Genomic DNA, 27,381 nt, shown 5'->3' on the forward strand with positions numbered 1-27,381 from the left:
AGGAAGTGAGAAGCTGAGGCCAGGCCGGTGGAGTAAGAGAAGATGGTCCAGCTGAGGTGAAGGGGAGGGAAGCAGGCAGCTGCCAGGAAGGGGAAGACCCTACTCAGAGAGGGAAGAGCTAAGTGCAGGCTCATTTCTTTCCTTTTCTCCCTTTCTCCTTCCTTCCCTCCTTCCTGGCACCTTCTCCACACCTGGGCCAATCACGCCAGAAGCCGGGATGGCCATTCTGAGCAGAGGTGAGGTCAGGAGCATGGAGGCAGCGTTGGCAGGGGGAAGGGGGGTGCTGTCGAAGGAGACTTGCCCAGTCTTTCCTGCCCACCAATTCCCTGCCAGTGGTTTTTAAGAACGGGGGTCTTTTACATCTGATTTAGGTGGGAAGTTGCTAAAATGCAGATTCCTGAGCCCCTCAGCCCTGCTGAATCAGATCACGGAGGGACCCTGGAACTCATTTTAGACAAGAGGGGGTTGGTTACCAAGCACTCTAAAGGCTGAGAAACATCCCAAAGGTGGGGTGGTCAGGGAAGGGGGGGCAGACTGGGGAAAGCAAAGGGAGAAAAGTTAAATTCACCCCCACCCCCACCGCAGGCACACTTGGTGAAAGTAACAGACGACACTCCAGCGCCGAGAGGGTGATGCCGGGGATGGGGAATAAAGGAGGGAGGAGGCAGAGAGGGAGGACGCAGAGACCGAAGGGGGCGGGGACACAGCAGAAGTGAGACCCGAGGTAAGCAGCCACGAGCGGAAACAGATGCTTGCAAGGTGTCCCCCACCCTCGCGGCGATTTGAGACCCTGGACTTCTGGACGCGGGATGCGGACACGCTGGAAGAGTCGTCTCGGTTTCTGGGGTGGGGTGGGGGGGTCAGGGAGGAAGGCTAGCCTGCAGGGACCCGCGGCCCTCCCCGGAGGCCAACGCCCAGACGTCAGGACACTCACCTACCCCTCCCGGGCCAGAGCCCTCCTCCCCTGCCCTCGGAACTGGGCTCGGGTCCCGCACCCGCGTGACCTTCTCCCTCCCTCCACCCCCCGGCCCCCGGTCCCAGCTCATCTGCATAAAGTTCCAATTAACACGTTTTCCCTCAGCTATTTACGATCCCTGAACTCGCTCCCAGCTCGGGAGCCGGCTTCCCGCCGCCCCCTCGCCCCTCGGGGTGCGGCCCCGTTAACCCTAGCGCCCCGGGCGGCTCGCGGCGGCCCTGACCCAGCCGGCCAGGCCCGCGCAGGGGGGCGGCCCAGGGGCGAGGGGCGCCCCTGGGACGGCCGGCTGCGCAGCGGGGGCCGCGGCAGGCCAGAGGCTAGGCTCTCCGGGAGAAAGGCCGGCGCTGGCCCCCATTCTTGCAGGGAAGAGATGGGGAGGGGGATTTCTCCTGGGAGACTCGGGGCGTCGAAATTCCTCGTTCCTCATCCTCCGGCCCCCGCACCCCTCCTCCCCCCAACACCCCCCCCGCCACGTACCCTCTCCCCTCCCCAGCCATCTGTTCCACTCGGCAGCGCCGCGACAAACACGGCTCTAGCTCGCTTCCGCCCCTGCCCAGCCCCCTCCCCAAGCTCTCCACCCCTCCCCGGGGAGGCCGAGATTTCTGGCGGCAACTCCCACCCGGTCCGAAGCCCCAGCCGGGCAGGGGCCGGCGTGCAGCCCCTCCCTCCGTCCGAGGGTCGGTGGGGGTGCAGATAACGCTTGAAAGGGTGGGGGTCGTGAAGGCGTAAGCGGTCCAAAGAGGGCAGCGCAAGCCAGGGTGGGAGTCTGGGGGTCGAGGCCCAGGGAGGACCGGCCAGCGGGGAGGCTGTGTGCGTGCAGGGGTGTGCGTGTGTGGCGGGTGGGGTTCCCTTTTGGTTCTCCGTCCCCCTCTCTCCACCCCCACCCCATCCCAGACGCAGCCCCGCAGCGCCGCCTGCTGGGCACACCCAGCACCCGGCCCACCCGCCTTGCTTCCTCCGCTAACCCTAACCCTAACCCTAACCCTAACCCAACCCGGCCCGGTGGGATCCGTCGCTCGTGATCAAACTCCCCGTCGCTCGTGATTAAACTCCCCACCAGATTACTCGGAAGGTCAAGGTCCGGGACGGCGAGCACGGTGAGACCCAGGCAGGCCCTCCAGGAACCCACCCAACTCCTTAGTGGGTGCTGTCCAATTCTGGTTTGGTATTTTGCAAAAAGGGAACTGTGTTGAAAGCCAGGAGTCTGGGCTCAGAGCGGCTGGGAGTCTGCTATGTGACTTTGTCAAGCCTCCAGACCCCTCTGGACATGTTTTCTCATCCATGAAATGGGTGGATCAGTCTGTTTCATTACCTTCTAAAGAGTTTGAGACAAAGGGGCAGTTTTATCTGTAATACTGTCTTCAGCACTAACATTTGTGGGTTCTCCAAAGTTGTTTTTTTTTTTCCCCTGGGGAGGGGGGTTGTGACTAGGGCCTTTGAGGTCTCTCAGCCCTGAGAGGACAGCTGAGCTAGCCTGAGAAGCTTGGGACCTCCTTTCTGCTGACTGTCCTGGTAGCCCTGTGGTCGGGACTCGACAGTCAGAGTTGAGCTCAGCTCTACCACCTACCAACTGGTCTTGTGCCTTAACTGCCTGGGCTTTCCTCAACCTGCAAAACATTGTGAACATACCAACCTCTTGGGCCATGGTTAGGATGAAATGAGATACTTGTGAAGCCCAGGCAGATCCCCAACAAATGTCAGTGGCCCTCTGGGCCCCATCCCTCCATTCTGTGACTTACTCTAGCCTCCAAGGCTTATGTCCCAGGGACACGAAGAGGTGTAGGCCTGGGGAAAATAAGATATATCTTCTTGGAAGGCCCCTTGTTCTCAAAGATGGTGTCTTTACCTATGTAATTTTAAAGCCTCACTTAGATGTTGAAAATAAGTATAAATATAGTACAAAGTGAAGCTCCACATTTGCATGAGGTTTTAAGATAAAACAGGAGACTATAAAAAAGTGTACATTTCAACAACCCTCCACCATCCCTCAGCATTATTTCTAAAGCATCCTGCCCTGATCCCCTGTACAGAGAAAGGCGACTTCCTGGATGCACCTCAAACCATGGGAAGTGGGGGGTAGGAGCAGAGGGAGGATGTGGACTCCCTCCGGACACCAAGGGCAGGGCACGGATAAGAACCGGAAGATGAGCCAGCCAGCCAGAGGTGGACAGGCTGACACTTCAGGTGTCCTACTTAATGCCCAGGCGAGCCTGGGTGAGGAAGAGAGATGGGGGTGTGGGAAAACACTCCCCCTTACCCCCCCAACAAAGATACAGGCACACACCAGCCGGTCTCTCACTTCCCTTTTTATTTTTCTCTAAGACCTGCCAAAAGCAGTACCAGGGAGGGAACCCGCCCTCCAGCCCCCAACACCCCATCCGAGACACAGCGAGCACCTCAGGCCCCTTTCCTCGGAGGGGAAGGTTGTTTCATACACACACCTACACACACACACACATGCATACGTGAGCATATACACACACGCGGGCTCTGGGCATTGCCTAGCTGGGACCCTAGGGGTAGCCTGTTTGCCTGTTGATCCCACAAGCCCCCAGGGGGCACCAGCAGGCAGGCCCCTAGGATGCAGGCCTAGAGAAAGGGCAGCCCCACACCCTGGTATCTGCCAATCTGAGAAGGAAGAGGGCCCAATCCTTTTAGCACAGGGGCTGTCTTCAGTCAATGGAGCATTGCTTTGGGGAAATTTTTTTTTAGGTGTTTTTTTTTTTCTCCCTTTTAGCAAGTCCCTACAAAAATAGAACCTCTCTTGGTATTTATAAATCCATGGCCCAGCTCTGTGTGTATGTTACAGGTAGAAAAGCCACATGAGGCATTCCCTTTGGTTGCTCAGGCCTTGGCTGCCTGTCATCCAGGTCCCTTGGCCTTAAGAGGTCTACGCGGTCACCTCAGAGCCGCCAAGCACCTTCTTTGGGCCCTCCCAGTAGGTGGCATACTCCCTCTGGAGTCGGGCACGGTAGTAGAAGAGGTAGGAAGGTAGCAGGAAGCCCAGGAGTGAGAAGAGCAGGAGGCCCAGATTCACCTTGAGGGCAAGGAGAGAGAGGCAAGAGTCAAGTAGGTACCGATTTTCCCTCATCACCCTCAAGGACCCTCCCCTCAGCTTCCAACAGAGAGGAGGAGGCAGCCATTTTCATTCCAGGTCCTGGGCCAGAATGAGAAATATGGCTAGCACGTACTGTGTTCAATCACCATTTCACCAATATCTCATCTAATGTTCAACAGCCTCGTAAAGTATCAGAGCGTGGTCTGAACCCTGGCTGAGGCCAGTGCCCACACGAGCTGGTGCCCTCTGGGGAGATACTGGGGGAGTCTGGGCTGGTGCCCAATGCAGGGCACCTTCTGAAATGGAAGCTTCTGGGCTGGGGACATTGATGACGGGATCCCATTGATTCCATTGAGGTTGGTGAGAAGAGGTTGGCAGATGGTGAAAGGAGCCCAGGCATGCAGCCGGGGGACGGAAGGCCCAGGACAGTGGCCCTCACTCGGGCGTGGCCTCGGCTCACAGCCTTCTCTGCATGACTCGCTGTGCAACTTAGGCAAATCACCTTGACTCTAAGTGCCTCGTCAGGGCAAAATGACCTCAGCACCTCGTGAGCACCCCATAAACCATGACTGTCCTTTCTTGATCGCTCTGCTGGGAGAAGGGTTATGGGACAGGTGGCCCCAGAGGGCGGAGAGAGGACCAGCTTTGGGGAGGCAGACGTGTGGTCGGTGGAAGGAAAAGCCCTTCTAACCATACCAAAGGCTGCTGCCCTGTCTTGAGGGTGTTTGAGCTGAGAGGGTTTGGAGGAACCCCTTTCCAGAGGTGCTAAGAGCATCCGTGCCCTGGGTGAAACCAGACGGCATCAGAACTGGGCCACTTCACCAGGCACCTGGAGCTTCTTCCAGAGACACTCCTGGCCCAGAGCAAGAGGCGCTGAGTCGGCAGGCTGGGGAATCTATTTTTCACTCTGTGAGGGGTTGTGATGGGTAGCCAGCTTGGGAAGCCCCCGATTAGAGACCTTCAGTCGGAGATAGGAGTCAGGGATTCTGTCAGATACAAGCCCCCCCTCCAGCCCCAACTCCTCAGAACCCCTGGAAAGGGGGTCCTGCTCCCCGTGTGCCACCCCCAGTTCTCACCCAGAAGGGCTCTCCTTTCAAGGGTCCCACCATGGCCATGAAAAGCGGCTGCTGGAGCAGGGCAAACACAGCACTGATGAGGGACTGCAGGCCCGTCAGCGTCCCGAAGTGGTTGGAGGGGAACCTGTCAATGGGGGGGACCTGTTCAGCCATAACAAAGCCTCTGGCTTTTTCTGAGAGCGTAGCAGGAAGCCACGGAGTGACAGGAAAAGACTTCTGTCCCAACAGGTGTCTCCAGCCCCTGTGTTAAAAATAGACCAAGGGAGGCAAGAGCAGGCACGGGGAGCCCGCCAGGAGCTGCTGCACCCCCGGCAGGGGGGTGGCGGTGGGGAGGAGGAGAGGGTTGCCCTGGGGTCTGTGGACGGGGAGCTGGCGGGACTGCTGGGGACTGGACGTGGAGTGTGAGGAAGGGCAGACTCAAGGGTGACTCCGAGGCTCTGGCTGGAGCCGGTGAAGGACACAGGGCTGCCGGCGGTGGGGGGGCGGGGGGGGGTGTTAAGAGGAGAGCAGACGTAGGACCAAAGCGTCATCAAACCAAGAATTTCGGCTTCCTCGAAGGCAGGACCTCCTGGTGCTGGAGGCGGCTGGTGGCGGGGCAGGCTGCCTTTGATAGAGGCGGAGGCCCCACCACCAGGGAAGCTCCGAGAGGACGGCCCCCCCAGACAGCCTCCCAGCTCCCCGCTGACTCTGAGATGTCAGTCAGCACTCCGGAGGGGCAGCGGAGCGCAGGGAGGGCGTGAGGGGGTGTCCGGGGCCCTTTCAACTCTGCTCCGGGATTCTCTGGTTATGGAGGGAAAGCTCGGGAAGGCAGCTCAGCGCGGGCTGACTCACACTGCTGCATAGAGGCTGCCACAGGCCGAGTGGTAGAAACCTCGAACCATGGTGTGCAGGACGAAGGTCACAAACTGAAACCAAAGAGAGGGAAGAGGTGAAGAGCAGGTGTGCAGGCAAGAGGAAGGATGGGTAAGGTGAAGAGGGACACGGAGCCCCTGACAAACCAGTCCCCGGAAAACAGGCCCAGAGGATGAGAACCGTGCTTCCTGGAAGGCAGGCGCTGGGTGCAATGTCCCTCTGGAGGGGTCCTGGGAGGCAGGGAGGCAGGGAGGATGGAAGTGGGTACCTGGAGGTGTAAGCTGTTGATGAGGCAGGTGATGCCAAACCCCACCAGCAGAAAGTTGGTCAGGGTGAAGGCGTTGATGGCATTGGTGAGCTTCTGGATCTTGCGATAGCGGGGTCTGGCAGACTTGGTGGCAACCCCATCCCTGAGGAGAACAGGGTGTCACTGGCCGCTGCCTCCACCTCCCCAGCAGCTCCCTGGTTCTCGGCCTGGCCTCCCCTCTTCTACTGTGCCTTTGCTGTGGGGCAGCAAAGGGAGCAGGCCATTTCTCCAGCCCTGTGTTTCTCGAAATGGGGCTCCCCCACCTATGACCCCAGTATCACCTGGGGCCTTTCTTTAAAATGCAGATTTCAGGCTCCCACCCCCAGAATCTCAGGAGTGGGGCCCAGGAATCTGCATTTTGACAAACAGCCCAGGTATGTCTCACGCACACTGAAGTCTGAGGCTCAAGGATGGGAAGGAAGGTGGAGAACCGGGAGCTCTCACACCACCCCCCACTGGAAGCCCCTACAAAAGCGTCTCTGCCCATCAGCCTGGACAAAAGTAGATACTGCTCTGGGGACAGCAGCCTGGCCCCTGACTGTCCAGCAAGCCCCGCTCTGGCACAATCAAGGGCTGAGGGCTGCCCCAGGGGAGAGGTCAGTAGGCTGGGATGAGGGCAGGCTGCCCATCTATCCTAGACAGACGGCCCTGCCTTCAGGAGGCTGGGTGCCAGGGCTGGGGTACCAGTGCTGGGGAGGGAAGCCACTGGACTGTTCCTTAAGATGCCTTCCCTCCTATCCTCTCAGGACAAACACAAAAAGAACACACGCAGTCAGAAAACCCCAGTTCAAGACCCAACGGTGGTCTCCAGCCAACAAGATGGGCCTCAGTGAGCCCCACCTCCTGCTAGCCATACCCTGTGTCATCCCCTCCCACACCGGACCGGTCACTCTGTGTGACCGACAGAATACTACGGAAGCGATGGGACGTCACTCATGAGATTTCACTGTGAAGGACACAGAGGCTTCCATCTTGGTCTCCCTCCCTTAGACCCCTGGCTCCGGGGGAAGCCAGCTGCCCTGTGGTGAGCAGCCCTATGGAGGGACCCAGGCAGGGAGGAGCCGCCTCTTCTGCCAACAGCCATGTGAGGGAGCTCAGTAATGGATTCCCCCACCCTGGTCAACACCCCAGATATCTGTAGTCTTGGCCGACAGCCAGACTGTGGCCTCATGAGACCCTGCTATGGTCCGAATGGCTGTGTCCCCCCGAAACTCGTATGCTGAAAATCCTAAAGCCCAACATGATGGTATTAGGAGGTGGGGCTCTGCAGGGTGATTAGGTCACGAGGGCAGAGCCCTCCTCATGGGATTAGTGTCCTTAGAAAGGAGGCCCCACAGAGTTCTCTATTCCTTAGGCCATGTGAGGACACAGGGAGAAGTCTGCCACCCAGAAGAGGGCCCTCACTCAACCAGTGGCTCTCTGATCTGAGACTTCCAGCTTCTAGAACCGTGAGAACTAGCTTTCTGTTGTTTTTAAGCTACCCAGTGTGTGGTGGTGTTTTGTTATACCAGCTCAAACAGACTCAGACAGACACTGAGCCAGAACCACCCAGCTAAGTCACTCCCAGATTCCTGACTCAGAAACTATATGAGACAATAAATGTTAGCTGCTTAAAGAAGGCTTTAGGGTAGGGGCGCCTGGGTGGCTCAGTTGGTTAAGCGACTGCCTTTGGCTCAGGTCATGATCCTGGAGTCCCGGGATCGAGTCCCACGTCGGGCTCCCTGCTCAGCTGGCAGTCTGCTTCTCCCTCTGACTCTCCCCCTCTCATGCTCTCTCTCTATCACTATCTCTCTCAATAAATAAATAAAAATCTTTAAAAAAAAAAAGAAGGCTTTAGGGTATATATATATATATATATACACATATATACACATGTATATATGTGTATATATATATATATGTACACATATATACATACCCTTTATAAGATAGCTTCTACAACCTGCTACTAAAAGCTGTGTGATCGGGGCGCCTGGGTGGTTCAGTCGGTTCAACGGCAGACTCTTGGTTTCAGTTCAGGTCACCATCTTTGGGTCCTGGGATTGAGCCCCGTGTTGGGCTCCATACTTGAATCTGCTTGAGATTCTCTCTCTCTATCCCTCCCTCTGCTTGGGCCCTCTCTCTCTCAAGTAAATAAATAAAATCCTTTAAAAATATATTTTATTTATTTATTTGAGAGAGTGCACACATGCGGGCACACAAGTGGGGGGAAGGGCAGAGCGGGAGGGAGAAGCAGACTCCCCACTGAGCAGGGAGGCCCGGGGCTTGATCCCAGCACCCTGAGATCACAACCTGACCCAAAACCAAGAGTCAGACGCTTAACCAACTGGGCCACCCAGGCGCTCCAATAAATAAAATCTTTAAAATAAAATAAAATAGGGGCACCGGGGTGGCTCAGTCGGTTAAGCGGCTGCCTTCGGCTCAGGTCATGATCCCAGGGTCCTGGGATCGAGCCCCATGTCGGGCTCCCTGCTCGGTGGAGAGTCTGCTTCTCCCTCTCCCTCTGCCTCTCTGCCTACTTGTGCTCTCTCTCTATCTCTCTGTCAAATAAATAAATAAAATCTTAGGAAAAAAAAATAAAATAAAATAAAATAAATAAAAGCTGTGTGATCTTGGGTAAGTTACTTAACCTTTCTGTGTCTCAGCGTCCTCATCTGTGAAATGAGGACACCGCGCCTCCCTCAGAGAGCTGCTGCAGGACTCAACAGGACAATGCAAGGTACCTCGTGCAGTCAGCACCTGAGGTGGGCTACACTTATCATCGAGCAAGCCGTGCCCCCCCTCAGTTTCCTCCTCTGTAAACTGGGGAGAGGCTCCTGCTCTCCCAGGGCTCTGGGCAGAATGAAATGAGATGCTGGCTGTGAAAGCGCAGAGAAAGTGACAAGCTGTGGGCACCCCTGTGCCGGTCACCTGGCGTCTCCGAGGGCAGTGCCCTCACTGGGGGCGTCCACACAGTCCTTGATCCGCCAGTCCATGATGTAGCCGATGAGCGGGCAGGTGAGGAGACACAAGAGCTGCATGGCCCCAAAGACGGAGGAGTAGAACCCCACTGGGAAGGACGGGAAGAGAAGCGGAGTCAGGAGACGGCATGACAGATGCCAGCAGCCCACTTCGGGGCAGGACAGGGGGTGCCAGAAGAGCCTCCCCCGGGACCCCAGATTCTTCGATGCCCCGAACGCCCAGAGCTCCGAGGGTGGGCCCAGGCTCCCTCTGGAGCAGGCAGTGGTGGGACGGGTGTGGGCCAGGGCCTCACCCCCCTACCTGTCTCTGCCGCCCTTTTTCTCAGGATGTCCGTCTCTGATGGGGGGTGGGGAGAGAAGCCAGAGTGAGAGGAGCTCAGCGGGGTGACCCTCCCGTGCCCCCGGCCCCCAGCGGGCTCAGCAGCACCTCACCATGCTCCTGGCCCCCAGTCACGAGGTACTCCAGCATCTTGTTCATGGCGGCCATGTAGAAGATGACCCGCAACTGGGTCATGCCCATGGTGAGGAGGCTCCACAGGAAAATGGGGGAGCAGAGGCTCTGGCGGAGGGGGACGGACTCTGGGGAGACAGCAGAGGGCGCCCTGAGCCTCCCGAGCTTCCATTTCCCTCTGATTGTCCCAGCGGATGCAGTTCCAGAGGGGGCTCTGACACTCACTACGTGACTCTGGAGGGACTGGTTTCTTCAAAAAGGACTGTTCAGACTCACCGGCCTCCAGGTTCTTGCCCAGTTTTATAACGATGTCTGGATGTCCACGCTGGTGTGGTAATAATAACTCTAGCTACTATGTATTAAGCATTATGTGCTGCACACTTGACACATGCCATCCCATTACTCAAAGCGTACAAAACCCTGTCTTCAGCACATTCTACAGCTGAGGAAACTGAGGCCCAGAGCTCAATGACTTGCTCAAGCTCACGGGGCTGGAAGCGGCAGGTTGCCCGGCCTCACTCTGCCGTGAGAGGCCAGCAGCACGGGTAACACCCTCACACCTGCACACCCCTGTGCCCGGAACAGAGCTTCCACATCCGTGGACCATTTAATCCTCACGATTAACTTCCCTGTTCAGTGGGTGTTATGGCTGCTAGTTTAAGAGATAAGGAAAGCCAGAGCAGGGTTACAGGATCTGCCCAGGTCACATGGTCTGCAACGGGCGCGCCAGACTCAAACCCCCATCTCTTGACTCCAAGGCGGGTGTACCTTCCCCTAATCTGGGAGCTGATGGATACCTTGCGAAGTGGCCCAGGCAGGAGGCTGCAGCTCCTCGTCCAGCCAGCAGGGGGAGCCAGCCAGCCGGCCGGGCGTCGGAGTGCCGATCCTGGCCGCGGGCTCACGCAGTCAGGGTCTGAAGCTAGCGGTTCAGAGGGTTGCCCCGACTGCCCCATAGGCCTGCAGAGCCCGCCCCCTTCTGGAAGCTCCTCCCTCCCTCCTTCACCCAGGAATCCAGCAGAGTACCCCTGAGTCTGAACTTCCAGAATTCTCTGAGCTCTGATTTCTCCCCATTCTGTAAATGGGGAGCATGACCCATCTACATCATGGGGTGTGGAGAGAACACAAGGGGAGAGAATGAGTGCTTAGGATGAGTACTCACTGAGCCTGAGCGTCCACCCTCCCTGACCAGACAACTCACTCTCAGGAGGGCTTTCTGAGGCGCCACGAACATCCTGGGATGAGATGAAGACGTCAGCCCCTTCCTCCAGGCTGGGGGCCTTCTGGCTCAGACGCTGGCCCACGACGGTCACATGGGTGTAGAAGCGGTCACCTGTCACCTTGTGATCTAGGGCCAACCCTCTGAGCTTGATCTTCTTCCTGCCGGCAGCCAGGCCAGGGCATGTGGGGACCAGCTATGCAGACCCTGCCCTCAACAGCCTGCCTCTCCAGGTCTGTCCTAGTCGGTCCCAGGGGTGCTGAGCACCCCGGGACCTAGCGCTGACCGATGTGCCCACTGCGTCTTGGTCACTCAGAGCCCGGGCCAGGGGCCAGCTTAGCACCCAGTAAGTGAAGGGTGGGTGAGTCGTGAGGCAACCTGGGCTGTTGCCATGGAGGCAGCATTAAGAATTCAGACTCTACAGTCAGAGCGCCTGGTTCCAAGCTTTACCTCAACCCCCTTCGGTGGTACTACCTTAGGAAAGTCACTTTGTTCCCTGAGCCTTTGTTATTAATGGAGTTAATAACAGAAGCCACACCATAGGGCTGTTGAGAATGGTATGAGAGCTACGCACAGCGCCTGGCCTGTAGAAGACACTGGAAAAACATCAGCTTTTGACCGGCACCCTATGTGCTTCCTTGTGGAGCATCACCCCACCCCCACTGAACTGATAGGGCATGGGGAAAAGTTGGCATTTAGCTTGCCCCATAAAGGGTGGGGCATTTGAGTCTTTGTATCCCCCTCCTGGGACCATATGGCACAGGGCACCCTTGCTGGGATCCCTCCTACTCTGATCCCACCCTCCAAACTCAGAAAGGATATTACCAGTACCAGTCACCCTGTTTGACCACCTGTTAGGTGCCACGTCTATTCACACACTTGTGGGTGGGGAGGATCAAGCCCATTGTACAGATGAGAAAACAGAGGCCATCTGCAAATGCAGGTCTCTGACACCAAAGCTGATTCTGTGCATTGCACGACCACCGCCGCCGCCCCCCCATCTCTCCCTCCACAGGGAGGGGAGCTCCCCTCCTGACACAGCCACTCACGTGTAGTTGACTTCTTCAGGAGCCGGAAAGGCTTCACCGGGCCAGTTGAGGGCACAGTTCAGAAAGATGAGACAGGCCAGGCCCGACCAGGTGAACATGATGACCTCGAAGGACACGCCGGCGTCGTAGATCAGCTGTGGAAGGAGGGGGCAGGCCCATGGGGGTGGCCGCCTGGCCCCACCTCTTCCAGCCCAAGGCCAAGCCCAGGCCCCACTGGCCCGAGACAAGGTTTCTTTTACCCCATTCCTTGTGCCTAATTTGCAGATGAGGAAGCTGAGGCAGAAGTGAAGAGTCAGACCCAGAAGACCCACCACCCTCTTCCTTCGTAACCCCAGCCCCCTAACGAGATCTGAAACAGTTCCCACAGAGAGCTGAAGCTGCTGGCCACAAGCACAAAAGGTCTTTGAAATCTCAATTACTCTCTAAAAAAGGTGCACAAATCTGCCTATGAGTCCATGCGCATGTTGGCTTTCACACAAAAATGCCATTTCATTTTATGTACAAAAGAGAAAAATTAATGTTCTAGGTTTCCCGGGCCTAACTGTGTTTATCTTGCCCCTTCCTGGCACATTCCCCGAGGGAAAGAAAAACCCAATCTGAGAAGCCTTATCTCTCCTTGCACAGGTGTACCCAGGTGCGCAGGACAACTGTGTGTGTGTATGCGCGCACATGCAAGAGCTCTGCCCAAGGCCTCCCCACCCCAGGACAAGTAGGTTCTGAACTGATTGGGATTCGGTGCCAACGGGGAAGCCAGGTACACAGAGATGGTGTCCCTCCCCTTGTCCTCCCTGCTTGGGATGACTTGACATCTGCCATCCCCTCGGGCTCGGGCTCAGAGCTCCCCTGCAGCCTGGGAGCATTTCTGTTCCTCCTCAGCCTGGGGCCTGGGTGCTCTTTCTTCCCTGCAGACGGGACAGCGCTTCAAAGAAAATGGAGAACCTGCCACCCTCCATGCCTGGTGCTACCTGAACAGTTTATGGCCACCCCCACCAATGCACTCTCAAACTCCTTCGGATGCCTAGCAAGTGCCTTCTAAACTAACAAACGTGACTGCCCCAGGCGGAATCTGAAGGGTATGCGATGGCCCAGGTGAAATCACGCCTTGATGTCCTTTGATATCAGGGGAAGAAGTGAGGCCCCAAGCTTGCCCCCAGGCTAGAATCCAGGCCTTCTGGTTCTAGTTCCACCGGGCGGATCTGTCCAGGCTCCAGCCCGGTATGGACTACGTTCATGACCCTGGACCCAAGGCAAACAGTCTCTCCAAGGCAGGAGAAGGAGACGTGGCTGGAAAGGCTGGGTGAGGCCAGAGAGGTCAAGGGCATTGAATGCATTCCTGAAGGGGTTGGACTTGATTCTGTCAGTGAGCCAGGCCTCCATCTAAGAGCATTCTAGAAGTCATGAGAGGGGCTGCCTAGGTGGTTCGGTTGGTTGGGCAGATGTCTGCCTTCCGCTCAGGTCGTGATCCCTGGGTCCTGGGATCTTGCCTGCTCCGGCTCCCTGCTCAGGGGGGAGTCTGCTTCTTCCTCTCCCTTTGCCCCTCCCCCTCCACTTGTGCTCTGTCTCTCCCTTTCTCTCTCTCGAATAAGTAAATAAAATCTTAATAGAAAAAAAATAGAATCATGTGAATGACAGACTAGAGAGGGGGAAGGTCAAAGGCAGGGAGACCAGCTAGGAAGGCTTGAACTAGCCCAGGAGAGAGGATGGAGGCTTGGCCTGGGGCAGCAGTAAAGGGAAGGGGGCAACGCAGGGAGGTTAGACCTGCAGGTCCACAGCAATGTCCAGGCTCTCCCCATGATGCTTCAGTGCTTTGCCCCATGGTGGTGGGGATGGACCTCTGACCGGCCGGAACAGGATCCTCAGACACGCCGGCCACTACTCAGCCAACCCCGAGTTTTTGTGTCGAGGCAAAAAGAAAACCCAAGTGACCTCACTGCCCCCACCCCCAAACAGTCCCAATACCTTGACTCCCGGGAACGTGATGGCAGAAGAGGCATAGGAGCCGATCATGAGGGCCATGAACGTGGACCGCAGGCTCCCGAACATGTTGGGCAGCTGAGGGAGGGAAGCAGCCCTAGTGAGCCGGGGGACCCTCACAGCCACCCAGGGCGCCCCTTGCCCAGCCCCATGGGGTAAAGCCTGGATGCATCCAGCCCCACCGCCCTCAAAGTGAGCTCCAGGAACACTAGCTCCGGGAGATGCAGCAGAAAAGTCTGAAGGCAAAATCACGGTCGGAAACTAGCCAACAGCCTCCTAGAGACTCCCAATGCACTTTAGCATCTGAAAGGTTCCCGGACATGCCCTCAAAGACAAAAATTTGTCAATTTTGTCTAACCCCCCCGGGGTTTCCAAAGTTAGTTGTTAATGGAGCCCTTCTATTGGGTGCCGCCTCTTAATAACCCATGCAATGGGTGTTTAAGAAAAGCTGATCTAGTGCAACCCATTTGACAGATGAGAAAACTGAGGCCCAGCGAGGGAGAGAAATGTACTCAAGTTCACAGAGCTCGTTACTGACTTTCTCCCCTGTTCTGGCGATCCTTGCTCTCTCCCAAGCCCCAAGGCTGTGACCATGGCTGGCTCTGGAATTAACCCTCCTGGTGACGCCAAAGGTCCCAGTCTGCTGAGCCAGGACAAGTCATGGGAGGTGCCAGGGAGGTTAGGGTGGAGCTAAAGGAGGGGCAGGGGCAGGCCAGGTGTCCAGGAGGGGCGGCTCTGACGTCCAGAGCAGGCCCAGAATTCCCACCAGTAGAGAACTGATCATATGTTCTGCTCACCCGCCTGAGCCAGGCCCTCCGGGGAGGAGAAAGCAAAGTCACGCTGCCCTTTGTGTACACCCCCCTCTGGCCCCACCATCCTCCCCAGGTCAACAGATCCCATAGCCGGGAAGGGCCTTAGATGCCATACCGAACTTCAACCCTCTCTACAAAGGGGGTAACCCAGGCCAAGAAGGGGGACCTCAAATACCTTGGGGAAGGAAGATGGTAAACACGGAGAACGGAGTCCACCACCACCTTCCAAGTGGCTATGAAAAGGGGGTGGGACCAGGCTGACCCTCACTGGGGTAGAGGTTTCCCTGACACCCAGTATCTGCAAGGCACGCCGCCAAGGACGCGGGGGGAAAGTGCCAGGGCCAGGGCCGGAGAGCGGCCGAACCCTTGGCGCCCCCGCCCCAGGGTCCCCGGGCGCTGCCTCCGCCCGGCAAGGCGCGCCGGGGGCAGGGCGCGAGGCCGACCTGGCTAACCCGGGCCGAGGGGTTGGGCAGCACTGGGTGTCCCGGCTGGGTCCGTCCTGGCGGGCTAGGGCAGAGGCCCGGGGCGGGGGGCGGGGGCGGGGCGGGGCCGGGGGCGGGGCGGGCGCCGGGCCCTGCTATTGGCTGGAGATTACTGGCGGCGGGGCAGGGGGAGGAGCGGCGGGGCGGCGGGCAGAGACCCCTAGGCAGGCCGGGGCAGGGTCCGAGGTTGGGCGCCGCGGAGGGCAGGGATTCAGGGCCCGAGCCAAGTTGCGTAGCGTGGAGAAGGGGCTGCGCAGGGGGCGGGGAGGAAGGGATCCGCTTCCTTAGAGTTGTGAAATGTCCCAGGCTGGAATTAAAGGCGGCTGCTGGGTGAGGTGAAATTCAGCCAAAAACACCCAGTTTGGCGGTCAGGGATAAACAGCCTGAGGCTGGCCCAGCCAGGAACCCTTCCCCCACCACACACTCAGAAGCCTTTAACCCTTGCGCTCACTCACATCTATAAACATACACACTCAGAGCAACACGCACACCAAACACACATATGTAAGAGGTCTCGTCATGGAAAAAGCTGTTTCTGTAGGTCCAGCACGGTCAAGCGCCGGCAAGTTCACACGGTTTAACCTCATACGCTCATATTCACGGACGCACGCCCTTCCCCATCTACAGCACCACACAATACACAACGTGGCAAACGCACACCCCAGCTGCTCCTCCTCCGTCACTATCCATCACGACACCCAATTTTATTTTCTTTCCAGCACTAACGACTACTGACATCATTTACGAGTTTACTTCTTTGGGGGCGTTGCCTGGTCACCGCCCCCCAAACGGAAGTTCCAGGAAGGTGAGGAAGTTGGCAGTTCTGTTTGAGCCGTGGCCCCAGTGTGTAGAACGGCGCTGGGCAGACATTACATGCTCGGGACACACGCACAGCCCAACACCCACTCACACACTGTCGCATCCCCACGTGCACAGCCTCACACCCACCCTTAGCTGCAGCCTACAGGGTCCCAGACCCACACAAGCATTTGCTCTGCAGCCACTGGCCCCTCCCTCACCCATTCTCCCCCTAACTCACCTCTACCCCCACCCCACTCCTGGGTGCCCTGCTGCCAAGCGGGGCCGGTCACACTCACCGTGAGTGAAGAGAACGTTAGGCAGATGCCACCAAAGCCATTCAGGGACAGCGCCAGGAATATCAACGGAGACAGAACTGGGAAGGGGAGAGGGATGGGTGAGGGCATTTGGGGAGCTGTTGTGAGGCCAAGGGGGGAGCTGGGATGGCAGATGATCCACCTGCATCCACCCATTCTTTTCTTGTGGGCGCACGAGAGGCCAAACAGCTCACCTCTGGTGTCCCGAGAGGCCAGGGCCATGAGGGCGCAGGATGCAGCGAAGCTGGCGCTGTGGAGACCCAGGGCAGGGGGAGGAGTTGCCCGTGAACACTCTGAGCCTCTCCTCGCCCTGCGGTGCCAGCCCGCCTTTCAGCCCCAGACGGGCCTGGCCGCCTCACCTGCCGACTAGCCGTGTGGGCCGGGGGCCAAAGCGGTCCATGAGGATCCCCAGCGGCAGGGTGGTGGCGCTGAGCACGAAGGAGCCGATGGTGAAGCCCAGGTTGAGCATCTCTTCCTGGCCGTCACAGCTCAGCCACTTGTATTGCTCATCCTGGGTGATGTTGGTGGTGTTCTCAGCTGAGGAGGCAAGGGAGGGCTCAGCACGCGGCGGCACGAGCTGCTGGGCACAGGACAGAAGGGCCTGGGGCCGGGGCTCCTGAGCTTAGGACTTCCTGCCAACCTGGCAACTTTGCGTGTGGCCCAGAGTCCTATCTACTCTGGTTGAGGACTCATCCTCAAGGTAAACTGCTAACTTGGAGTCATGACAAGTTAATAGAAAAGGTTAAGGGGAAGGAGGGCGATTCACTTCACTCAGTGCTCACTGAGTCACGAGGTGGCTGCTTCCCTGCCCCATTTTTTGCCTACGCATCACTGCCAAAGGGTGCACTCGGGGGTGCACCGGGAGGGCAGCCCAAGCAGGGTCTGAATTCCCACTGCCGTCCCTACAGGCTGGGCAACCTGGAACAAGTCGCTTCCTCTCTCTGAGCCACAGGCCCCTAGCCTGTGACAGGGAGCGGAGGAGGCCTAGCCCGTGGGTTCCTTAGATTCAGCTGAGGAAGGTAAGTTTGGCACAGGGCCTGGCCCAGAGAAGGTTCTCCTGAAACACCTGACGAAGGGGTAGGTGGTGGCCCTCCCGGGGGGTCTCAATGTAGTCAGCCTCTTCTCTAGGTGCTGGGGATCCCACAGTGAATAAAAACGGAAGCTCTCAGCTCTCGTGGGGCTTATATTAGATACTAAACAAGTAAACAAATGGACCCTGATTGAAAGAGTGACAGGTGCTTTTGGGGCGCCTGGCTGACTCAGTCAGTAGAACATGCGACTCGATCTCAGGGTTGTGAGTTCAAGCTCCATGTTGGGCGTAGGGCTTACATAGGAGGAAAGAAAGGAAAGAAAGGAAAGGAAAGGAAAGTGCAGAGTGACAGGTGCTGTCAAGAGAACAAAACAGGAGGACGTGAGGATGCCTGAATGCTGGCAGGGGAAGCACGTGCCCTGGGTGGCCACAATGACTCCTGACTTCAGATATCCGAAGGGCTTGCAGGCAGCAGAGGGGTGAAGTGACCTGTGTGTTAACGTGAGGAAGAAGTTTCAGATCATGAGTGCTGGCCAACCAGGCGAGGAGGCACCTCGGGCCACGGGGAGCCGGCCACAGTACCAGCTGCCGCCCAGGACACTGGGGGAGAGTGCTCAGGCCCGTGGGAGAAGCAGTGGGGGGGTTCAGACCACGGCCTCTGGGGTTCAGGCTAGCCTCATAATTTCGTGGTGGTCACGATCACTCATTTCTCCACCAGGTTCATCTGCTCCACTTTATTCGGTCTCTGTGCACTTCCGGAACATCTACTGTATGCCAGGCACCGAGTTGGGGCAGCGGGTGAAGCGGGAAGAGATGGAAAGATGCAAAGATCCTTTAGACCAGAGGCTGCAAACAGGCGACCAGTAATGGCCCACACGTGTTTTGCTTGGCGTGCAAATTGTAACTGGGTGCAGTTTAAAATCGGGACTTATCCCCGAACAATCTGGCTTCTCTTTAAGAAGCCGGAAGATCGGGGCACCTGGGTGGCTCAGTCAGTTAAGCGTCTGCCTTCGGCTCAGGTCATGATCCCAGGGTCCTGGGATTGAGCCCCGCCTCGGACTCCCTGCTCAGTGGGGAGCCTGCTTCGAACATCTTCCCCTGCTCGTGCTCGTGCTCGTGCTCTCTCTCTCTCTCAAATAAGTAAATAAAATGTTTAAAAAAAGAGAGAGAGAGAGAGAAAGAAGCCAGAAGATCTGGCCGTTGCTGGAGATGAATGGAGGTCAACCCTTCCCACCACAGCTTGCCCTCTCTAGGCCACCCAAGTCCTCCCCTCTGCTGTAGCTCCCAGACATTTGCCATCTTACACCTGTCCTACTTTATTATGATTATTAAATTCTGATTATTAATTAATTATTATGACCTGCTTGATCCCTGTTGGCATATGAGCATGCAGCCCCTGAATTAGACCCTGGCCCCACTCCTCAGTCTTTCACCATCAGATGGCACCTTCCCTTACACTGTCCCACTAGCTCTGGATTAACACCTACTTTGTGCCAGGCTTTTTTATACAGTATCTCATCCAATCCTCACAACCTCCCTGCGAAGTGAGCCCGATGATCCCCATTTTACAGACAATGAGGCTCTGAGAAGCTGGCAATTCGCAGCCGCACCGCTTCCTACAGGCAGGCTTCCATTCGGACTCAAGACCGTCTCCAAGACCAGCACTCTTCCATCCCCCACAGGACCCCTCGGTCCTGAACGCAGCAGCTCAGGGCGCTTCCCAAGCTTGTGCTGGTGCTGGCGAGGAGACGTGTTCCTCCGCCCATGGAGCATGCCAGCCCTGTGGATGGCTGGTAATCAAGGTCAGTTAGTGCACCAGTCTGTCTGGTTTATCAATCAGCCTCTTGCGAGCCTGGTTAACGTGAGATAGCTCCTGAGGCCTGATCACTCTGGTAATTGGCTAAAGCTGGACTTCTTGGATAAAGCCAGACCAAGTTGCAAAGGCTCCTTAGAACGCTATCCATCCAATTACAACAGAAGAGGTCATCGAAATCCAACGGCCCCACTCGTATAGGCAAGTAAAGTGAGGCATGGGGTGGCATAGGGAAAATGTATTGAGTTAGTGGTAGAGCTGAAGCCTTAGAAAAGAATTTGTTTCCCAAATTGTGGTATGCACAGCATGTGGGACACTCAAGATGGGTTAGGGGGTACAGGGAATGGATTTTGATGTTTCATAGTTATTAGTCATTTCTTTTTTTTTTTAAGATTTTATTTATTTATTTGAGAGAGAGAGAATGAGAGAGAGAGCATGAGAGGGGGGAGGGTCAGAGGGAGAAGCAGACTCCCCACTGAGCGGGGAGCCCAATGTGGGACTCGATCCTGGGACTCCAGGATCATGACCTGAGCTGAAGGCAGTCACTTAACCAACTGAGCCACCCAGGCGCCAAGTTATTAGTCATTTCAGTATGTATCAGAAACACACATAAGTACACACATACGTATGTGAATGTATTGGAAAAAATGTATGCATGAATATGTACATTAGAAATATGCATATGAGGGTGCTCAGCGGGGAGCCTGCTTCTCCATCTCCTTCTGCCTGCCTGTCCGCCTACTTGTGATCTCTCTCTCTCTGTCAAGTAAATAAATAAAATCTTAAAAAATAAATAAACTGCAACATTAAAAAAAATAAGAAACATGCATATGGGGCGCCTGGGTGGCTCAGTTGTTAAGTATTTGCCTTCGGTTCAGGTCATGATCCCAGGGTCCTGGGATCGAGCTCCGCATCGGGCTCCTTGCTCGGCTGGGAGCCTGCTTCTCCCTCTGCCTGCCACTGCCCCTGCTTGTGCTCTCTCTCTTTCTGTCAAGCAAATAAATAAAAATCTTAAAAACAAATAGAAAATAAAAAACGTTTAAAAAATAAAGTTAAAAAAAAGAAACATGCATGTTTTCCTAATATATTCACATATCTATGTCCGGATGTGTTTCTGATACATATGTGTATGTATCAGACGCATATATGTGTGTGATGTGTGTGTGTGGGTAAGTACAATCAAACCCAAGATTCCAAGGATATTACACTTTAAATTTTGGCTAATTTTTTTAAATGGGTTGATTTAAAAGGAAGCACTAAGTAAACAGTACCTATGACACAGAAAAGATACCATCATCCTCATGCCCTGATGCTTCACTTTCCTGCAGTCGACAGTCACATTCACCAAACACCTGTAGGATTAGGTTCTAGCTGGTTGTTTCGTCTATGCTAGGACTGCTCCAGGAGAACTCTAAGCTAAAGAAGGTTGAGGACCAGGAGACAGGTCGAGGAGTCAGATCTTGGGTTGAATCCTCACTTTGCCCCTTATTAGCTGTGTGACCTCAGGCAAGTTACTTAGCCTCTCTGAGCTTCAGCTTTCTCTTCTACAAAATATGTTAATAATAATACCTAGATCACAGATCTGCTGTGAGGACTGAAGATCTAAATAGCAAATAGTAAAGGTTTGATGAACTTTAGGTGTTGTTTTATTGTTTTGGAACTTTTGCTGGATATACAGCAGTATGTGTTAAATTGATTTGCTCCTGCCTGAATTCTGTGTAACAGAGCCCTCTTCAACTATTGACACCCCTAGAGGTGGTTCGACCGCCCACCCCAGGGCACAGCTTGAGGGGGAACAGAAAACACTGAGAAGACAGATGGTGTGGCCAGGGACCCCCAAGGCCAACACTAGTGAACACCTCAATCATGAATTCCACATTTTTTAACTGCCATCATTTGGTGCTCACATCATTACTCTGTGGCAAGAAGGATGAGGGGCATCCACTCTGTTTTGCAGACTTAGAAGTGGAGATCCAGAGAGGACGGGTGACTTGTCTAAGGTCACACGGCAAATGACAGCAAAAACTGGGTCCAGCACATAATAACGACCTCCACCTGTAGTTCACATGCTTGTTCTCACTTCATTTTCACAGCAGTCCCATGGGGTAGGGATGATTGGTCCCATTTTACATACGGGAAAACTGAGATATTCAGAAAGCTAAGTAAACACCTAAAATAAGCCAAGAGACACACAGAGTTGGAAGCCATGCTGCCTGGCTCTTTCCACACACTGTGGGGACACACATTCCTGGTCTGATTTGGTGTCCTTGTGAATGTGGCTTCAGGAAGCAGAAAATAGGGGTGCCTGGGTGGCTCAGTTGGTTGGGTGTCTGTCTTCAGCTCAGGTCCTGATCCTGGGGTCCTGGGGTCCCTGTTCAGCTGGAGAGTCTGCTTCTCCTCTCGTTCTGCCCCTCCCCCAACTCGCGCTCTCTCGCTCTCGTGCTCACTCCTCTCTTTCTCAAATAAATAAAATCTTTTTAAAAAATGTTTAAAATAGGAACGCCTGGGTGGCTCAGTCATCAAGTGTCTGCCTTCGGCTCAGGTCATGATCCCAGGATCCTGGGATCGAGCCCCGCATCAGGCTCCCTGCTCCGCGGGAAGCCTGCTTCTCCCTCACTCACTCCCCCTGCTTGTATTCTCTCTCTTGCTGTCTCTCTCTGTCAGATAAATAAATAAAATCTTTAAAAAAAATGTTTAAAAGAAACAGAAAATAACCACTTTTGATAGGGCAGCATGACTGAGGCTACAGCACCCCCAATCAGCCTGACGGCCCAAGGATTTAGGCTAAGTCACTTGAGGGAATGAGAGCCAGGGGAAGAGAGACAGGCTCTGCCTTGCTTTCCAAGAGTGGACAAGTAAGTTCTGAGAAAGGAGGGTTCGCTTTGGTCACCTCTAGTGATCCCAGACAACTGGGCTCAGACACATGCTCACTTCCAGACAGCTCAAAACACCAGGTGGACACCTCACACCAGATGAGATCACCCCCACCTGAACCCAAGATCTAAATGTAAGAGCTGTAACTATAAAAACTCTTAGAAGAAAACACAGGCATAAATCTTTATGACTGTAGGTTAGGCAAGGATTTCTTATACATGACACCAGAACACAAATGGCAAAGAAAAGGATAGATTGGACTTCATCAATATTAAAAAACTTTTGTGCTCCCAAGGACACCATGAAGAATGTGAGAAGACCATCCACAGGGGGAGCAAAATTTTGCAAATTGTAGATCTCATAAGGGACTTGTATCTAGAATATAAAGAACGCTTACAACTCAATGATAAAAGAGCAAATAACCCAACTTAAAAATGGCCCAAGAATCTGAACAGACATTTCTCCAAAGAAGATATACCAAAGGCCAGGAAACACATGAAAAGTTGCCCACCATCATTAGCCATTAGGGAATTGCAGATCAAAACCCTAAGAGATGATATTTGCTGCAACGACGTGGATGGAACTGGAGGGTATTATGCTGAGCGAAATAAGTCAAACAGAGAAAGACATGTATCATATGACTTCACTGATATGAGGAATTCTTAATCTCAGGAAACAAACTGAGGGTTGCTGGAGTGGGGGGTGGGGTGGGAGGGATGGGGTGACTGGGTGATAGACACTGGGGAGGGTATGTGCTCTGGTAAGCGCTGTGAATTGTGCAAGACTGTTGAATCTCAGATCTGTACCTCTGAAACAAATAATGCAATATATGTTAAGAAAAAAAACAAAAAAACAAAAAGGGCGCCTGGGTGGCTCAGATGGTTAAGCGTCTGCCTTCGGCTCAGGTCATGATCCCAGCGTCCTGGGATCGAGTCCCGCATTGGGCTCCCTGCTCCTTGGGAGCCTGCTTCTCCCTCTGCCTCTCTCTGTCTCTCATGAATAAATAAATAAAATCTTAAAAAAAAAAAAAAAGAAAAAGAAAAAAAACAAAAGAAGATAGCAGGAGGGGAAGAATGAAGGGGGGGAAATCGGAGGGGGAGACGAACCATGAGAGACGATGGACCCTGAGAAACAAACTGAGGTTTCTGGAGGGGAGGGGGGTGGGAGGATGGGTTAGCCCGGTGATGGGTATTAAAGAGGGCACATTCTGCATGGAACACTGGGTGTTATGCACAAACAATGAATCATGGAACACTACATCTAAAACTAATGATGTAATGTATGGTGATTAACATAACAATAAAAATTTAAAAAAAAAGAAGATGATATTCGCATCCACTAGAATGGCTTATTATAATAAAAAAGACAAGCAATCATCAGTGTGGGCAAGGATGTGGAGAAACTGGAACCCTTTACACTGCTGGTGGGGAAGGAAAACGGGGCAGCCACTGTGGAAAACAGTCTGGTTCAACATGGAGTTACTTTCTGACCTAGCAATTCTACCCCTCGGTAGATACCTAAGAGGAAGGGAAGCCTATGTCCACACAAAAATTTGTACCTCAGTGTTTATAGAAGTATTCATCATGGCCAAAAAATGGAAGCAAATGCCTATCAGCTCATGAATGGATAAATAAAATGTGGTCGATCCATACAGTGCACTATTATTCAACAATGGGAAGAAACCAAGTCCTGACACCTGCTACAACACGGATCAACCCTGAAAACATCATGCTAAGTGAAAAAAAGCCAGTCACAAAAGACCACCTATTATAAGATGCCATGTAGATGAAATATTCAAATAGCACCTATCATTGATGGGTAAAATCAGGCTACTACAGAGTGTTAGAAAGGGAGGGCTCCCCAAAGCCGCCCATCATTGGGAAGGCCAAATTTTTCAACGGAAGAGCTGAAGAGAAGATTAAGGGTGAGGGGTGGCTGTGTCCTGGTAGCTTGAAGCCCCGGGGGTGGGGGGTGGGGGGTGGGCGTTTACTAAATGGTAACAAGTGCTTTAAAAAAAAAACCTATTTTTGTCCTAGGTAAACCGAGGCACTGCTAATGGGTACAGGATTACTTTCTGGGGTAAAGAAAATGTCCTAAAATTGATTATGGTGATGGCTGCATAACTTACTAAATTGTATACTTTAGGGGCACCTGGGTGGCTCAGTCGGTTAAGCGGCTGCCTTCGGCCTAGGTCATGATCCCAGGGTCCTGGGATCGAGCCCCGAGTTGGGCTCCCTGCTCAGCAGAGTCTGCTTCTCCCTCTCCCTCTGCTCCTCCCCTCTGCTCCTGCTCTCTCACTCTCAAATAAATAAAATCTTTAAAAAAATTGTGTATTTTAAATGGGTGAATTGTAGGGTATATGACTTAGATCTTAATAAAGTTTTCACACCCGTTTTTAAAAAAGCACAGGTGGAGGGATGGGCAGCAAAAGGGAAGCTTTGCTTCCTTTTTGGAAGGAGTTTGGGGGTGATGGAAATATTCTAAATATTGATTGAGGTGGGTGATGGTTCCTGAGGCACACATTTGTCAAGTCTCATCAAGATGTGTGATGTAGATTAATCTTCGATAAAGTTGATTACAAAAAAACAAACCAAACAGGTGGAGTAAGGCAAGAAGGAGCTACAGGATGGGCAGTGGCAAGCATCAAGAACACGAGGTGACAAAGAGCAGGTCAGGTCCTCTCCAGTCTTCAGCGTAAGCAACTCAGAGGGGACCTGGACTCCTCCCCTCCACTAAGGAGCCTTAGAATTCCTACTTCCTCATTAGGGGCCGCTCACAGGAAGCCAAAGGAATTGAAATGGAAAACAGGGTCCCTCCACAATGCAGGCTTATTAACCCTGTGCAGATGGGTGATTTGAACACCTGGGGGCTCAAAGTCTTAGAAGAGGAAGGGCACAGACCTGTTAAGTTCAAGTGCACTTTGTAGGCGCTCCTTTGTCTTGTTTAGTCTTACAGGAGCCCTGGTTAAAAAAAAAAAAAAATCCCTCACCCAGCTAGGTGCAGCAGCTGTCCTAGAGGTTTTCATCTTGCTCTAGCTAGACCTGAGGCTGCCAAAGACTTAGGACTCTGCCGGTCAGTCCTGGGGTCTGAATACCCAGCAGGACACCTGGCGTTCTGTGAAGACTGGATTAGATCAACGAGGTAGAGTGAGCAGAACGCCACCCACTCTCTAGGGGAAGCGTGAAGAGGTCAAGAAGTGGGGCTGTCCAACTCCCGCCCAGTGCTCCGTCTTAGGCAGCCCTGCTTTCTGTCCCCTCGGCCACCTGTTCTTTTCCAACGTCCACCTGGCCAGAACGTCTGCTGCCCCTCCCCCAGCCGGACTTGCCCCTCCTCGGACATACCTGAGCACACGATGGAATAGAAGCCCTCCTGCTTGAGCATGATTAGCAGGGAGCCCCAGCCCAGGAGCACAGCCGAGAAGAAGAGGTTCTCCAGCACCGCGGTGCAGGCCATCCACCAGCGCCTCCGGTACGCCTGCTGCAGCGTGGGGGCCATGCTGGCCGCGAGCCTGCACAGGAACACCACGCTGAGCGAGGGGAGCCCCCTCCCCGCCCCGCAGCGGCCCCCGGGAAGGGTCTCGCATGAGGGTGGCTCCCGAGGCCCCTCGAACCAGCCCCGGGCTTCCCGGCGGGTGCCGCCAACCTGGCTCTGGGCGCACCGGCAGTGCCAGGGGCTCACGCGGCGCCGGGCTCGCACTATCGGAAACAAGGAAGGTCCTGTGTGAGCGCAACAGATTCCTGGCGCGCTGCCGGCCTCTCCCACCCGGGCCAGAACGCGCGGCGCCCCGCTGCCCGGGCCCGAACCCGCACTTCCCCAAGTCCCCAAAGGTCAGCAAGGGGCACAGCGCGCTCTGAAGCCACCGCTGGCCAGTATCCGGCCGCCCGCGCCAGGAAGGACCCCCAGAAGCAAGCAGGAGGAGGAAGGGGAAGTCTGGGGCTCGCCTAAGACCCCCCCCCTTCCTGCTGCCCGGGTGAGACCACTCCTCTGCTCCGGGGCCGGGCCCCCGCCAGCCCTCCACCCTCCCCCTTTCCGCACCGGGCGACCCGTGTCCCTGCAGTCTCTCGGTCCTGGCCAACAGCTGCCACGTGGATGGGGACCTAGGACGGGTCGGGGCGCCCCTCACTCACTCGGCGGGGCGCGGGCCACCACGCGGCACGCCTCCGCGCCAGCCCGCGCTCTCCGGCCGGGGAAGGGGGCTCGCGCTCCGGCAGGAAGTTTCGCGGCCGCTGACTTTATAAGGGCAGTGGTGGCGGATGGGCCAGCGGGCCGGCGGCGGGCGGGTGTGTTTACCAGAGGGAGGGAAGGCGCCCCAGCTCCCCCCGCCGCGGCCGCCGCCACCACCGTGGGAGGAGACGGGACACGGGCGGCGCGGGGGCGGGGAGCGGCAGGGGGGGAGACGGACACCGCCGAGAGGAGGCGGACGGGGAAGGGCAAGGGGGGGAAGGGCGAGAGGGAGGGGCGGAGGACAGCAGATGCGGCTCCCCGGGCCTCAGTACCCTCATCTGTGAAATGGGGCTCCGCGTTCCCGCGCGCCGCGAGTCCGTTCAAACTCCGACAGGACTGTTGCTCCAAATTGAGGAAGTGAAGCCGAGCGGGCGGAGAGGAAGAGGGGAGTCCGAGGGGCCGGAGGGAAGGGGAGGGAGGGGCACGCTGGGAGAGACGCGACAGCGCGCCGCGGGACCCACGGGGTTGGGGCTTCTTGGGGAGCCTGCGAGTGTCGGTGGGAGCCGGCCCGGGGGGCTCTCAGCGGACCCGCAGTTGGGGACCCGCTCCCCACACCCACTGCTCACCTCCGGCCTGGGGGCGAACGCGCCTCCTGCAGCCGCGGGCCCAGCTCCGAACCGCACGGGCGCTCGGACTTCTCTGCGCGCCGGGGCCGGGCCGCCTCGGCGACTCAGCGCCGCAGTCCGGTGTCCTTGCCTCCTCAGTCCCCTCGGGTGAAGTCGGGGGGCTGGGAACCCGCCGGGCACCCGGGATCCTTGAGGTGGGGCATAGACCAAGTGGATCCACTGAGTTAAGCGTTGTATTTACACTCGTCCCGGGCTGCGCCCTGAGGTAGGGGCGGGGGCTCCCTTCTCTTCCCCTCCCCCCAGGTCGAGTTTCACGCGCACGTGACTCGCCATCGGGTCCCCAGATACTCTCCCCCGGCACACGCCCCAGCACCTAATATTTCCACCCTCACCCTCACTCGCTCACCCTCACCCTCTCCCTCTTCCTCGGGCCCCCCAGATGAATTGGGCAGCGCCCTCTGTATCCTTGGCCAAAACGGAGAACGACTGAGCTGGAGCAGACTGGCCGCGACGCAAGGGCGGGCTTGGGTGGGGTTTTGAACCGTG

The 27,381-nt window shown here is 55.6% G+C and overlaps 1 protein-coding gene across 6 annotated transcripts; it reads right to left on the bottom strand.

Moving 5' to 3' along the window:
• Positions 1-3,265: 3,265 nt before the first annotated feature.
• On the bottom strand, positions 3,266-27,114 carry SLC43A1 (solute carrier family 43 member 1). Of its 6 annotated transcripts, none has more exons than XM_035012872.1 (16): positions 26,836-27,114; positions 25,688-25,740; positions 25,387-25,553; positions 16,688-16,865; positions 16,523-16,578; positions 16,311-16,387; positions 13,905-13,997; positions 11,946-12,079; positions 10,879-11,057; positions 9,662-9,808; positions 9,531-9,566; positions 9,180-9,318; positions 6,231-6,372; positions 5,942-6,015; positions 5,111-5,234; positions 3,266-4,013 (listed from the first exon to the last, which is right to left on the bottom strand). In XM_035012872.1, the coding sequence occupies exons 3-16, from the start codon at positions 25,538-25,540 to the stop codon at positions 3,867-3,869; spliced, it is 1,680 nt and encodes a 559-aa protein (XP_034868763.1). In that variant the 5' UTR covers positions 25,541-25,553; positions 25,688-25,740; positions 26,836-27,114; the 3' UTR covers positions 3,266-3,866. The 6 variants fall into 6 exon arrangements, with proteins under 6 accessions (XP_034868763.1, XP_034868762.1, XP_034868766.1 ...); XM_035012871.1 differs by lacking the exon at positions 26,836-27,114 and adding an exon at positions 26,081-26,299; XM_035012875.1 differs by lacking the exon at positions 26,836-27,114 and adding an exon at positions 26,173-26,210.
• Positions 27,115-27,381: the final 267 nt, after the last annotated feature.

This window comes from Mirounga leonina, unplaced genomic scaffold, assembly GCF_011800145.1.
Source record: "Mirounga leonina isolate KUSES-001 unplaced genomic scaffold, KU_Mleo_1.0 Mir_166, whole genome shotgun sequence".
In the NCBI taxonomy this organism is placed as follows: domain Eukaryota; kingdom Metazoa; phylum Chordata; class Mammalia; order Carnivora; family Phocidae; genus Mirounga; species Mirounga leonina.